This window comes from Cherax quadricarinatus, chromosome 68 (assembly GCF_038502225.1).
Source record: "Cherax quadricarinatus isolate ZL_2023a chromosome 68, ASM3850222v1, whole genome shotgun sequence".
NCBI lineage: Eukaryota > Metazoa > Arthropoda > Malacostraca > Decapoda > Parastacidae > Cherax > Cherax quadricarinatus.
This window is the reverse complement of record NC_091359.1, coordinates 1,642,501-1,658,255: the sequence shown is the minus strand read 5'-3', so window position 1 is coordinate 1,658,255 and position 15,755 is coordinate 1,642,501. Positions and strand designations below refer to the sequence as shown.

Genomic DNA, 15,755 nt, shown 5'->3' with positions numbered 1-15,755 from the left:
TGTATGTGTACCTTACTTGTATGTGTACATCATGTATGTGTACCTTACTTGTGTGTACATCATGTATGTGTACCTTACTTGTATGTGTACATCATGTATGTGTACCTTACTTGTATGTGTACATCATGTATGTGTACCTTACTTGTATGTGTACCTTACTTGTATGTGTACATCATGTATGTGTACCTTACTTGTATGTGTACATCATGTATGTGTACCTTACTTGTATGTGTACATGTGTGTGTACCTTACTTGTATGTGTACATAATGTATGTGTACCTTACTTGTATGTGTACATGTGTGTGTACCTTACTTGTATGTGTACATCATGTATGTGTACCTTACTTGTGTGTGTACATCATGTATGTGTACCTTACTTGTATGTGTACATCATGTATGTGTACCTTACTTGTATGTGTACATGTGTGTGTACCTTACTTGTATGTGTACATGATGTATGTGTACCTTGTATGTGTACATCATGTATGTGTACCTTACTTGTATGTGCACATGATGTGTGTATACCTTACTTGTATGTGTACATCATGTATGTGTACCTTACTTGTGTGTGTACATCATGTATGTGTACCTTACTTGTGTGTGTACATCATGTATGTGTACATCATGTATGTGTACATTACTTGTATGTGTACATCATGTATGTGTACCTTACTTGTATGTGTACATCATGTATGTGTACCTTACTTGTGTGTGTACATGATGTGTGTGTACCTTACTTGTATGTGTACATCATGTATGTGTACCTTACTTGTATGTGTACATGATGTGTGTGTGTACCTTACTTGTATGTGTACATCATGTATGTGTACCTTACGTGTATGTGTACATCATGTGTGTGTACGTTACTTGTATGTGTACATCATGTATGTGTGTACTTTACTTGTATGTATACATCATGTGTGTGTACTTTACTTGTATGTGTACATCATGTGTGTGTGTACCTTGTATGTGTACATCATGTGTGTGTGTACCTTGTATGTGTACATCATGTGTGTGTGTACCTTGTATGTGTACATCATGTGTGTGTGTGTGTACTTTACTTGTATGTGTACATCATATATGTGTGTACCTTACTTGTATGTGTACATCATGTGTGTGTACCTTACTTGTATGTGTACATCATGTGTGTGTACCTTACTTGTATGTGTACATCTTGTGTGTGTACCTTACTTGTATGTGTACATCATGTGTGCGTGTGTACCTTACTTGTATGTGTACATCATGTATGTGTGTACGTTACTTGAATGTGTACATCATGTGTGTGTACCTTACTTGTATGTGTACATCATGTATGTGTACCTTACTTGTATGTGTACATCATGTATGTGTACCTTACTTGTATGTGTACATCATGTGTGTGTGTGTACCTTACTTGTATGTGTACATCATGTGTGTGTGTACGTTACTTGAATGTGTACATCATGTGTGTGGGTACCTTCCTTGTATGTGTACATCATGTGTGTGTACGTTACTTGTATGTGTACATCATGTGTGTGTGTACGTTACTTGTATGTGTACATCATGTGTGTGTGTACCTTCCTTGTATGTGTACATCATGTGTGTGTACGTTACTTGTATGTGTACATCATGTGTGTGTGTACGTTACTTGTATGTGTACATCATGTGTGTGTGTACCTTCCTTGTATGTGTACATCATCATTTGTGTGTACCTTACTTGTATGTGTACATCATGTGTGTGTGTACGTTACTTGTATGTGTACATCATGTGTGTGTGTACGTTACTTTTATGTGTACATCATGTGTGTGTACCTTACTTGTATGTGTACATCATGTGTGCGTGTGTACCTTACTTGTATGTGTACATCATGTATGTGTGTACGTTACTTGAATGTGTACATCATGTGTGTGTACCTTACTTGTATGTGTACATCATGTATGTGTACCTTACTTGTATGTGTACATCATGTGTGTGTGTGTACCTTACTTGTATGTGTACATCATGTGTGTGTGTACGTTACTTGAATGTGTACATCATGTGTGTGTACCTTACTTGTATGTGTACATCATGTATGTGTACCTTACTTGTATGTGTACATCATGTGTGTGGGTACCTTCCTTGTATGTGTACATCATGTGTGTGTACGTTACTTGTATGTGTACATCATGTGTGTGTGTACGTTACTTGTATGTGTACATCATGTGTGTGTGTACCTTCCTTGTATGTGTACATCATGTGTGTGTACGTTACTTGTATGTGTACATCATGTGTGTGTGTACGTTACTTGTATGTGTACATCATGTGTGTGTGTACCTTCCTTGTATGTGTACATCATGTGTGTGTACGTTACTTGTATGTGTACATCAGGTGTGTGTGTACGTTACTTGTATGTGTACATCATGTGTGTGTGTACGTTACTTTTATGTGTACATCATGTGTGTGTACCTTACTTGTATGTGTACATCATGTGTGTGTACTTTACTTGTATGTGTACATGTGTGTGTGTACCTTACTTGTATGTGTACATGTGTGTGTGTACGTTACTTGTATGTGTACATCATGTGTGTGTACTTTACTTGTATGTGTACATGTGTGTGTGTACGTTACTTGTATGTGTACATCATGTGCGTGTGTACGTTACTTGTATGTGTACATCGTGTGTGTGTACCTTACTTGTATGTGTACATCATGTGTGTGTACCTTACTTGTATGTGTACATCATGTGTGTGTGTACGTTACTTGTATGTTTACATCATGTGTGTGTGTACGTTACTTGTATGTGTACATCATGTGTGTGTGTACCTTCCTTGTATGTGTACATCATGTGTGTGTACGTTACTTGTATGTGTACATCATGTGTGTGTACGTTACTTTTATGTGTACATCATGTGTGTGTGTACCTTACTTGTATGTGTACATCATGTGTGTGTGTACCTTACTTGTATGTGTACATCATGTGTGTGTGTACCTTACTTGTATGTGTACATCATGTGTGTGTGTACTTGTATGTGTACATCATGTGTGTGTACTTGTATGTGTACATCGTGTGTGTGTACCTTACTTGTATGTGTACATCATGTGTGCGTGTGTACTTTACTTGTATGTGTACATCATGTGTGTGTACCAAGTATGTTTACATCATGTGTGTGTACCTAGTATGTGTACATCATGTGTGTGTACTTTACTTGTATGTGTACATTATGTGTGTGTGTATGTTACTTGTATGTGTACATCATGTGTGTGTACGTTACTTGTATATGTACCTCATGTGTGTGTGTATATTACGTGTATGTGTACATCATGTGTGTACGTTGTATGTGTACGTCATGTGTGTGTACTTGTATGTGTACATCATGTGTGTGTTCGTTACGTATATGTGTACATCATGTGTGTACGTTACTTGTATGTGCACATCATCTGTGTGTGTACGTTACTTTTACGTGTACATCATGTGTGTGTGTACGTTACTTGTATGTTTACATCATGTGTGTGTGTACTCTACTTGTACGTGTACAACATGTGTGTGTGTGTACCTTACTTGTATGTGTGCATCATGTGTGTATGTGTACCTTTCTTATGACTTGTACGTGTACATCATGTGCGAGTGTACGTTACTTGTGACTTGTACGTACACACCTTGTGTGTGTGAGTGTACGTTACTTGTACGTGCACACCTTGTGTGTGTGTGTACGCTACTTGTACGTACACACCTTGTGTGTGAGTGTACATTACTTGTACGTACACACCTTGTGTGTGTGAGTGTACGTTACTTGTACGTACACACCTTGTGTGTGTGTGTACGCTACTTGTACGTACACACCTTGTGTGTGTGTGTACGTTACTTGTACGTACACACCTTGTGTGTGTGAGTGTACGTTACTTGTACGTACACACCTTGTGTGTGTGAGTGTACGTTACTTGTACGTACACACCTTGTGTGTGTGAGTGTACGTTACTTGTACGTACACACCTTGTGTGTGTGAGTGTACGTTACTTGTACGTACACACCTTGTGTGTGTGAGTGTACGTTACTTGTACGTACACACCTTGTGTGTGTGAGTGTACGTTACTTGTACGTACACACCTTGTGTGTGTGAGTGTACGTTACTTGTACGTACACACCTTGTGTGTGAGTGTACGTTACTTGTACGTACACACCTTGTGTGTGTGAGTGTACGTTACTTGTACGTACACACCTTGTGTGTGTGAGTGTACGTTACTTGTACGTACACACCTTGTGTGTGTGAGTGTACGTTACTTGTACGTACACACCTTGTGTGTGAGTGTACGTTACTTGTACGTACACACCTTGTGTGTGTGAGTGTACGTTACTTGTAGGAACACACCTTGTGTGTGTGAGTGTACGTTACTTGTACGTACACACCTTGTGTGTGTGAGTGTACGTTACTTGTAGGAACACACCTTGTGTGTGTGAGTGTACGTTACTTGTACGTACACACCTTGTGTGTGTGAGTGTACGTTACTTGTACGTACACACCATGTGTGTGTGAGTGTACGTTACTTGTACGTACACACCTTGTGTGTGTGAGTGTACGTTACTTGTTGGATATATGTGCCCATTTCTTTCTTATTTAATATACCTCTTACTCTACTATCTCTCTTCTTTGTTCTCTCTCTCTCTCTCTCTCTCTCTCTCTCTCTCTCTCTCTCTCTCTCTCTCTCTCTCCTAGCTTTTAATTTCCACTATAATTTCACTGTGTTAGAATTACAGTTCCTACCTTTATTTACAAGTTAAGAGCCGTTGCCTACCTTAGCACATTTTAAAGACTTTATTGCTATGAGACAAATAAGGAACAGGATGAAGTTGGAGCCATCTGTAGGCCAGCGACTTCACTGGATCAACTGACTTTATATTATCGGTGTCGTTATGCTCTACGAACATATTCCAGATTCAGGTCATTCTAGTAATGATTAATCTCACTGGAAGTGATGTTTGTGAGACGGGTACAAGCATAGTGTAGTTGCTGTTTGCTGCCCGTCTTGTTGTGTAAAAGTTCTCTTATTATTCAACACGAAGTGAAACCAGTGCGGCAACTTAACAACATTCTCCTTGTACATAACAGTAAGGCCACCCACATATCTCCGGTGTTGAAGACTGCTGAAATGACAGATCTCTCAGGGATGGATCCAGGGGAGAGATGAGTCGTCTTTCTCTGCTTTCTGTTCTGTTAAATGGTCGTAGATGAGACGGGGGAGAAGGGATGGGGTAGGCAATCCAAGAAAGTGAAGCATACTCAAGGTGTGAGCGTACTTGTGCCTCGTACAGAGCCTTGTAGCCTCTACTTCCCAGCAGATCTGAGATAGTACTAATGTTGGTAGAATTACCGACAATAAGTTAAGTAGAAGGACAGAAGTGAAACTAATGTGACATTTTATTGTGGCAACGTTTCGCTCTCTTGGAGCTTTATCAAGCTCAGGAGAGCGAAACGTTGCCACAATAAAATGTCACATTAGTTGCACTTGTGTCATTTTACCTAACAGATGAGATATACGTCTAAGTGCTGTAAGCTTCCTGGCCGATTGTTTGCGAGATTTACAAGTTGGTTCTTCATAATCAGTTTGGAGTCAAATTTTACCATAAGGATATTAACCTCATCCCTGGGTACCAACACTCTCCCATTCATCTGTAACACTGCTCCAACATTACCATCATGGTGCCTACAGACCATCATCCTTTGTGTTTTCCCAGAAGCAAATGTAACGTGCCAACTTTTTTCCCAGGCTGATATAGCAGTAAACTGGTGATTGATGTAACTTAGAGTAGCTGGCATTTCCTCCCTAGGATAAGTAAATGTCAGAGTACTGTCGTCTGCATAAACATGAGATTCTGGGATGAGCTGAAAAAGTCCATTGAAGCTGACATTCCATAACAATGGTCCAAGTACACTTCCCTATGGAATACTGACACCAATATTGTGTCTTGTTGACTCTGTCCCATTGAGAACTACTTTTATATATCTACCTTGACTTCTAATGCTTGCAGTTTTGCCAAGAGTCGCTGGTGCCATAGTCGGTCAAAGTCCCAGCTTTATCCGGTGCTACTACACAGCTGATCTTAGATTCATTCAGTGTCTGGTGCCACATAGTGGAGAGGTTTTAACAGATCAGTGGCAGAGTGACTTTTTGAAGCCATATTGGCGGTCACCAAGAAGCGAGTGGTAGTCGAAAAACGCTGTCATCTGCCGTGAAATTATTGTCTTAAGAATCTTGACAAGAGTAACATTGGTCTGTAGTTTGCTAATTTCTGCTCTGCTCTTCTTTTCGTGAACAGCGACAACTTTTCCTTCTTTCCACAGAGAAGGCCATTTACGCTGCTCGGCAGTGTTGATAGATGCGAGTAAGAGGTGATATTACCTGGTCTGCACATCTACTCAGTAATCTTGGGCTCACTTTACCTGGGCCCACAGCCTTTTCTTGCTTCAGGAATTTAGGGAGAAAATGCACTTCATCTTGCCTTATTACCACCACTAACAACTTTAACACAGTTCTTGCGGTCAGCAAAAGAGGTTCCCTTGTTGGATCAGGAACTTTCATCTGGTAGCAAATTGTTCAGCAACTACGTCAGCTTTCTCCTGGCTACTAGTAGAGATGGTTCCATCCTGCTAATTTAGAGGTCGAATACTGTCATCAGATGAATGACCTTGCCAGTTATTGACCAAGGACCATCAAGTTTTGGACCCCACTCTACCTGATGCAATTTTTTTTTTTTTGTGTCAGCCTCCCACCTAGAGATGGCTCATTTTTGGACTTCTTTCATTTGTCGACAGGCTTGCCTATGCAGGTTCCTGTTAAAGATATTGAGATGCCTCATATCTTCTCCAAGCCTTGTACTTAACAGTAGCAGCCTCTCGACAGCAGAAGCCGAAGCAAGGCTGATCTGTAGGCTTCGTCACATACTGCCGGTGAGGGATGTGATTCTATTGGAAATTAAGGATGTGTTCAGTGAAGGCATTCACTTGGTTGTCAACATGACCTTGGAGAAGAGTATTCCAATCAGAGGTGGCGAGGTCAGAGCAAAGGGCTGGCCAGTTTCCTCTTTCCCACAGCCAGGGTGTACGTATCGAGTCTTCACCTCGTTCTGTTGGGATCTTCAGTGTGGTAAAGACAGCCTTGTAGTCAGATGAGCCAACATAACCAAGGGGTTGACAAGTGACTACACCTTCAGTTAGATGATTCACCACTGGGTGGCGGGAGGAGCCACACATGTGAGTAGACAAATCAACAAACTTCATCATGTCAAACACTGCAAGGATTTCATCAAAATTCCTCTGCATAAAATATCGGTTGAGGTCACCAAGAATTATAATAAATTGACTCTTATATTGAAGCAGAAGGAAGTGCACAACTGATACATCAGAAAGTTGATGGGTCTTCTTACTGTGGTTGAGGTGTGTACATTGTACAAGCTCGTATAGAAGTACTAGGAACTTCATTAACAGATGATTAGGAATGGCGATATCAGTAAGCTGGGCATGTACACTTTTAGAAAAGTATACGTCTCTCTTTCGTCTGTGTGTGTGTGTGTGTGCGTGTGTTTATATGTATGTGTAGTGTACGTGCTGTGTACCGGTCCACTGCACATCACTGACCTGCTCCTCCAGTAACATGACCCCTCTCTCTCACCTCACTATGCCCGACCTCCTAGCCTGTGACACGACCTCCCCTTGCCTTATGACCTGACCATGCATTGTACCCTGCCCTGCCTTGCCCTGCCCTGCCCTGCCCTGCCCTGCCCTGCACCCTGGCCCTACCGTGGAGCTGACCTGGCCCTGTGTGTACTCCAGCAGGGTCCACCAGTGAGGATAACACCCAGATCTTCGTTATGAACAACTACTTCGGTATCGGCATAGAGGCGGAACTCTGCCTCGACTTCCACAACGCAAGAGAAGAAAACCCAAACAAATTTAATAGCAGGTGATTCATTATTATTAATACTGTAATTATTATTATAATAATGTCGGTAGAATTACCCACAATACGCTAGGTAAAAGGACACAAGTGCATCTAAAGTGACATTTTATTCTGACAACGTTTCGCTCTCCAGGAGCTTTGTCAAGGTAACGACCTGACAGTGCTCATTAGTTGCACATGTGACTTTTGCCTACCAATTGTTATTATTTGTATGAGGGAGGACTTTATCAAGGAAGTTAATTAGTGCTCGAAGAGTGAAGCAAGTTGCAGTATTACCTCTTTGAGTAGTTTTGTCAGCAACACGGTAATCTGAAAGCTTATTGAAGATGTGTTGGGTTACGTCATGTTGAGTTGTGCTGGGGTGATCTACAAGATTCTTGTACCGGGGTAGCTACAAGATTCTTGTACCGAAGTAACCACAAGAGTCTTGTAGTTGACTCACGGTTACCACCAGTGGTGCGAGTGTGCTATACTCTGCTACATTGTACTTTCCCACGTCCTACTTATGTACTTCCCCACTCCCACAGACTACACAACAAAGGAGTGTACGTGAAGATGGGCCTACGTAAAATGGTATCCAGAAAGCTATGTAAGGATCTCCATAAGGAGATCAGACTAGAGGTGGACGGACGTGCGGTGGACCTGCCACCTGTGGAAGGGGTTATCATACTTAACATCCTCTCCTGGGGGTCAGGGGCCAACCCCTGGGGCCCTGAAAAGGACGACCAGTTTAACAAGCCCAACCACTGGGACGGACACCTGGAAGTAGTGGGTGTCACAGGGATAGTTCACCTGGGGCAGATCCAGTCAGGACTACGTTCAGCCATCAGGATAGCACAGGGAGGTAAGTTATCATCCTAGGCTACCACCAGGATAACACAGGGAGGTAAGTTATCATCCTAGGCTACCACCAGGATAACACAGGGAGGTAAGTTATCATCCTAGGCTACCACCAGGATAACACAGGGAGGTAAGTTATCATCCTAGGCTACCACCAGGATAACACAGGGAGGTAAGTTATCATCCTAGGCTACCGCCAGGATAACACAGGGAGGTAAGTTATCATCCTAGGCTACCACCAGGATAACACAGGGAGGTAAGTTATCATCCTAGACTACCACCAGGATAACACAGGGAGGTAAGTTATCATCCTAGGCTACCACCAGGATAACACAGGGAGGTAAGTTATCATCCTAGGCTACCACCAGGATAACACAGGGAGGTAAGTTATCATCCTAGACTACCACCAGGATAACACAGGGAGGTAAGTTATCATCCTAGACTACCACCAGGATAACACAGGGAGGTAAGTTATCATCCTAGACTACCACCAGGATAACACAGGGAGGTAAGTTATCATCCTAGACTACCACCAGGATAACACAGGGAGGTAAGTTATCATCCTAGGCTACCACCAGGATAACACAGGGAGGTAAGTTATCATCCTAGACTACCACCAGGATAACACAGGGAGGTAAGTTATCATCCTAGACTACCACCAGGATAACACAGGGACACTAGTAGTTACTGGGACATTGTTCCAATAATAACAGTGACGAATAATTAAAGTGTAATAAACACAGTAATAACACACTTGGAGACAGAAACACAGCAGGTTTGATTGATCTTTATATTTCGACTCATCCTGGGGTCATCTTCAAGTGAACACGACCACCATAAAAGTAATAATAATAATAATAATAATAATAATAATATTAATAATAATAATAACAATAATAATAATAATAATAATAATAATAATAATAATAATAATAATAATAATAATAATAATAATAATAACAATAATAATAATAATAATAATAAGACGATAGTCTTTATTTCCACAAGTACATGTACAAGGTATACAAGTACATGTACAAGGTATACCAGTACATGTACAAGGTATACAGGTACATGTACAAGGTATACCAGTATATGTACAAGGTATACCAGTACATGTACAAGTTATACCAGTACATCTACAAGGTATACCAGTACATGTACAAGGTATACCAGTACATGTACAAGGTATACCAGTACATCTACAAGGTATACAAGTACATGTACAAGGTATACAGGTACATGTACAAGGTATACCAGTACATGTACAAGGTATACCAGTACATGTACAAGGTATACCAGTACATGTACAAGGTATACAAGTACATGTACAAGGTGTACCAGTACATGTACAAGGTATACCAGTACATGTACAAGGTATACCAGTATATCTACAAGGTATACAAGTACATGTACAAGGTATACAGGTACATGTACAAGGTATACCAGTACATGTACAAGGTATACAAGTACATGTACAAGGTATACCAGTACATGTACAAGGTATACAAGTACATGTACAAGGTATACCAGTACATGTACAAGGTATACCAGTACATGTACAAGGTATACAGGTACATGTACAAGGTATACAAGTACATGTACAAGGTATACCAGTACATGTACAAGGTATACCAGTACAAGGTATACCAGTACATGTACAAGGTATACAGGTACATGTACAAGGTATACAAGTACATGTACAAGGTATACCAGTACATGTACAAGGTATACCAGTACATGTACAAGGTATACAGGTACATGTACAAGGTATACAAGTACATGTACAAGCTATACAGACCACAGCTGACATCAGTGACATACTACTATATAGAAAGCTGCTTGTTATGCTGAGCATTTCCCGCAAATTAGGTCAATTTTGTCCCCAGGATGCGACCCACACCAGTCGTCGTTGGACTTCCAGAAGGGGGTCGAAATGTACAGATCAATCATCCTCCTGTCTTTGTGTCTCCATGTAGGTCAGTAATGTTTACATTACAATATTAACATCCATACTAAAGTTATGTAATGTTGCAGGACACATCCGTATTAAACTGAACTCTGAACTGCCGGTACAAGTGGATGGTGAGCCGTGGAACCAGGCACCAGGAGAAGTAGTGGTACTCAAGTCTGCCCTCAAGGTACGTCCAACCCAACCATAACACTCACTTCCTTACCCAACTTTACTCACCAGCCTTGTTCAACACTACTCTGGGTTTAGTTACTATGTTCAAGACTCTACTCTGGGTGTAGTTACTATGTTCAAGACTCTACTGTGGGTGTAGTTACTATGTTCAAGACTCTACTCTGGGTGTAGTTACTATGTTCAAGACTCTACTGTGGGTGTAGTTACTATGTTCAAGACTACTGTGGGTGTAGTTACTATGTTCAAGACTACTGTGGGTGTAGTTACTATGTTCAAGACTACTGTGGGTGTAGTTACTATGTTCAAGACTACTGTGGGTGTAGTTACTATGTTCAAGACTACTGTGGGTGTAGTTACTATGTTCAAGACTACTGTGGGTGTAGTTACTATGTTCAAGACTACTGTGGGTGTAGTTACTATGTTCAAGACTACTGTGGGTGTAGTTACTATGTTCAAGACTACTGTGGGTGTAGTTACTATGTTCAAGACTACTGTGGGTGTAGTTACTATGTTCAAGACTACTGTGGGTGTAGTTACTATGTTCAAGACTACTGTGGGTGTAGTTACTATGTTCAAGACTACTGTGGGTGTAGTTACTATGTTCAAGACTACTGTGGGTGTAGTTACTATGTTCAAGACTACTGTGGGTGTAGTTACTATGTTCAAGACTACTGTGGGTGTAGTTACTATGTTCAAGACTACTGTGGGTGTAGTTACTATGTTCAAGACTACTGTGGGTGTAGTTACTATGTTCAAGACTACTGTGGGTGTAGTTACTATGTTCAAGACTCTACTGTGGGTGTAGTTACTATGTTCAAGACTACTGTGGGTGTAGTTACTATGTTCAAGACTCTACTCTGGGTGTAGTTACTATGTTCAAGACTCTACTATGTTCAAGACTACTGTGGGTGTAGTTACTATGTTAAAGACTACTGTGGGTGTAGTTACTATGTTCAAGACTACTGTGGGTGTACTGTGGGTGTAGTTACTATGTTCAAGACTACTGTGGGTGTAGTTACTATGTTCAAGACTACTGTGGGTGTAGTTACTATGGTGTAGTTACTATGTTCAAGACTACTGTGGGTGTAGTTACTATGTTCAAGGCTACTGTGGGTGTAGTTACTATGTTCAAGACTACTGTGGGTGTAGTTACTATGTTCAAGACTACTGTGGGTGTAGTTACTATGTTCAAGACTACTGTGGGTGTGGTTACTATGTTCAAGACTACTGTGGGTGTAGTTACTATGTTCAAGACTACTGTGGGTGTAGTTACTATGTTCAAGACTACTGTGGGTGTAGTTACTATGTTCAAGACTACTGTGGGTGTAGTTACTATGTTCAAGACTACTGTGGGTGTAGTTACTATGTTCAAGACTACTGTGGGTGTAGTTACTATGTTCAAGACTACTGTGGGTGTAGTTACTATGTTCAAGACTACTGTGGGTGTAGTTACTATGTTCAAGACTACTGTGGGTGTAGTTACTATGTTCAAGACTACTGTGGGTGTAGTTACTATGTTCAAAACTCTACTGTGGGTGTAGTTACTATGTTCAAAACTCTACTGTGGGTGTAGTTACTATGTTTAAGACTACTGTGGGTGTAGTTACTATGTTCAAGACTACTGTGGGTGTAGTTACTATGTTCAAGACTACTGTGGGTGTAGTTACTATGTTCAAGACTACTGTGGGTGTAGTTACTATGTTCAAGACTACTGTGGGTGTAGTTACTATGTTCAAGACTACTGTGGGTGTAGTTACTATGTTCAAGACTACTGTGGGTGTAGTTACTATGTTCAAGACTACTGTGGGTGTAGTTACTATGTTCAAGACTACTGTGGGTGTAGTTACTATGTTCAAGACTACTGTGGGTGTAGTTACTATGTTCAAGACTACTGTGGGTGTAGTTACTATGTTCAAGACTACTGTGGGTGTAGTTACTATGTTCAAGACTATGTTCTGTGGGTGTAGTTACTATGTTCAAGACTACTGTGTGGGTGTAGTTACTATGTTCAAGACTACTGTGGGTGTAGTTACTATGTTCAAGACTACTGTGGGTGTAGTTACTATGTTCAAGACTACTGTGGGTGTAGTTACTATGTTCAAGACTACTGTGGGTGTAGTTACTATGTTCAAGACTCTACTGTGGGTGTAGTTACTATGTTCAAGACTACTGTGGGTGTAGTTACTATGTTCAAGACTACTGTGGGTGTAGTTACTATGTTCAAGACTACTGTGGGTGTAGTTACTATGTTCAAGACTACTGTGGGTGTAGTTACTATGTTCAAGGCTACTGTGGGTGTAGTTACTATGTTCAAGACTACTGTGGGTGTAGTTACTATGTTCAAGACTAGTTACTGTGGGTGTAGTTACTATGTTCAAGACTACTGTGGGTGTAGTTACTATGTTCAAGACTACTGTGGGTGTAGTTACTATGTTCAATACTCTACTGTGGGTGTACTATGTTCAAGACTACTGGGGGTGTAGTTACTATGTTCAAGACTACTGTGGGTGTAGTTACTATGTTCAAGACTACTGTGGGTGTAGTTACTATGTTCAAAACTCTACTGTGGGTGTAGTTACTATGTTCAAGTTACTATGTTCAAGACTACTGTGGGTGTAGTTACTATGTTCAAGACTACTGTGGGTGTAGTTACTATGTTCAAGGCTATTGTGGGTGCTTACTATGTTCAAGACTACTGTGGGTGTAGTTACTATGTTCAAGACTACTGTGGGTGTAGTTACTATGTTCAAGGCTATTGTGGGTGCAGTTACTATGTTCAAGACTACTGTGGGTGTAGTTACTATGTTCAAGGCTATTGTGGGTGCAGTTACTATGTTCAAGACTAATGTGTGTGTATTTACTATGTTCAAGACTACTGTGGGTGTAGTTACTATGTTCAAGACTACTGTGGGTGTAGTTACTATGTTCAAGACTACTGTGGGTGTAGTTACTATGTTCAAGACTACTGTGGGTGTAGTTACTATGTTCAAAACTCTACTGTGGGTGTAGTTACTATGTTCAAGACTACTGTGGGTGTAGTTACTATGTTCAAGACTACTGTGGGTGTAGTTACTATGTTCAAGACTACTGTGGGTGTAGTTACTATGTTCAAGACTACTGTGGGTGTAGTTACTATGTTCAAGACTACTGTGGGTGTAGTTACTATGTTCAAGACTACTGTGGGTGTAGTTACTATGTTCAAGGCTATTGTGGGTGCAGTTACTATGTTCAAGACTACTGTGGGTGTAGTTACTATGTTCAAGACTACTGTGGGTGTGGTTACTATGTTCAAGACTACTGTGGGTGCAGTTACTATGTTCAAGACTACTGTGGGTGTAGTTACTATGTTCAAGACTACTGTGGGTGTGGTTACTATGTTCAAGACTACTGTGGGTGTAGTTACTATGTTCAAGACTACTGTGGGTGTAGTTACTATGTTCAAGACTACTGTGGGTGTAGTTACTATGTTCAAGGCTACTGTGGATGTGGTTACTATGTTCAAGACTACTGTGGGTGTGGTTACTATGTTCAAGACTACTGTGGGTGTAGTTACTATGTTCAAGACTACTGTGGGTGTGGTTACTATGTTCAAGACTACTGTGGGTGTAGTTACTATGTTCAAGACTACTGTGGGTGTGGTTACTTCACTACTGTGGGTGTAGTTACTATGTTCAAGACTACTGTGGGTGTAGTTACTATGTTCAAGACTACTGTGGGTGTAGTTACTATGTTCAAGGCTATTGTGGGTGCAGTTACTATGTTCAAGACTACTGTGGGTGTAGTTACTATGTTCAAGACTACTGTGGGTGTAGTTACTATGTTCAAGGCTATTGTGGGTGCAGTTACTATGTTCAAGACTACTGTGGGTGTAGTTACTATGTTCAAGACTACTGTGGGTGTAGTTACTATGTTCAAGACTACTGTGGGTGTGGTTACTATGTTCTAGACTACTGTGGGTGTGGTTACTATGTTCAAGACTACTGTGGGTGTAGTTACTATGTTCAAGACTACTGTGGGTGTGGTTACTATGTTCAAGACTACTGTGGGTGTAGTTACTATGTTCAAGACTACTGTGGGTGTAGTTACTATGTTCAAGACTACTGTGGGTGTAGTTACTATGTTCAAGACTACTGTGGGTGTGGTTACTATGTTCAAGACTACTGTGGGTGTAGTTACTATGTTCAAGACTACTGTGGGTGTAGTTACTATGTTCAAGACTACTGTGGGTGTAGTTACTATGTTCAAGACTACTGTGGGTGTAGTTACTATGTTCAAGACTACTGTGGGTGTAGTTACTATGTTCAAGACTACTGTGGGTGTAGTTACTATGTTCAAGACTACTGTGGGTGTGGTTACTATGTTCAAGACTACTGTGGGTGTAGTTACTATGTTCAAGACTACTGTGGGTGTAGTTACTATGTTCAAGACTACTGTGGGTGTGGTTACTATGTTCAAGACTACTGTGGGTGTAGTTACTATGTTCAAGACTACTGTGGGTGTAGTTACTATGTTCAAGACTACTGTGGGTGTAGTTACTATGTTCAAGACTACTGTGGGTGTAGTTACTATGTTCAAGACTACTGTGGGTGTAGTTACTATGTTCAAGACTACTGTGGGTGTAGTTACTATGTTCAAGACTACTGTGGGTGTAGTTACTATGTTCAAGACTACTGTGGGTGTGGTTACTATGTTCAAGACTACTGTGGGTGTAGTTACTATGTTCAAGACTACTGTGGGTGTAGTTACTATGTTCAAGACTACTGTGGGTGTGGTTACTATGTTCAAGACTACTGTGGATGGTGATGGTGATTTGCAGTGATGATAATGGTAATGATTTGTAGACTGATGGTGGTAATG

General features: G+C 40.8%; 1 protein-coding gene across 9 annotated transcripts in view; it reads left to right on the top strand.

Moving 5' to 3' along the window:
- LOC128697858 (diacylglycerol kinase theta) overlaps positions 1–15,755 on the top strand; it is a 163,059-nt gene that overhangs the window by 129,719 nt on the left and 17,585 nt on the right. For 7 of the 9 annotated variants that reach the window (XM_070099580.1, XM_070099576.1, XM_070099579.1 and 4 more), the window contains 3 exons: positions 7,786–7,915; positions 8,440–8,756; positions 10,790–10,893. In XM_070099580.1, the coding sequence (XP_069955681.1) occupies positions 7,786–7,915; positions 8,440–8,756; positions 10,790–10,893 (551 nt within the window). The remainder of the gene's footprint in view (positions 1–7,785; positions 7,916–8,439; positions 8,757–10,789; positions 10,894–15,755) is intronic. The other 2 variants (XM_070099577.1, XM_070099575.1) reach the window with 1 other exon arrangement.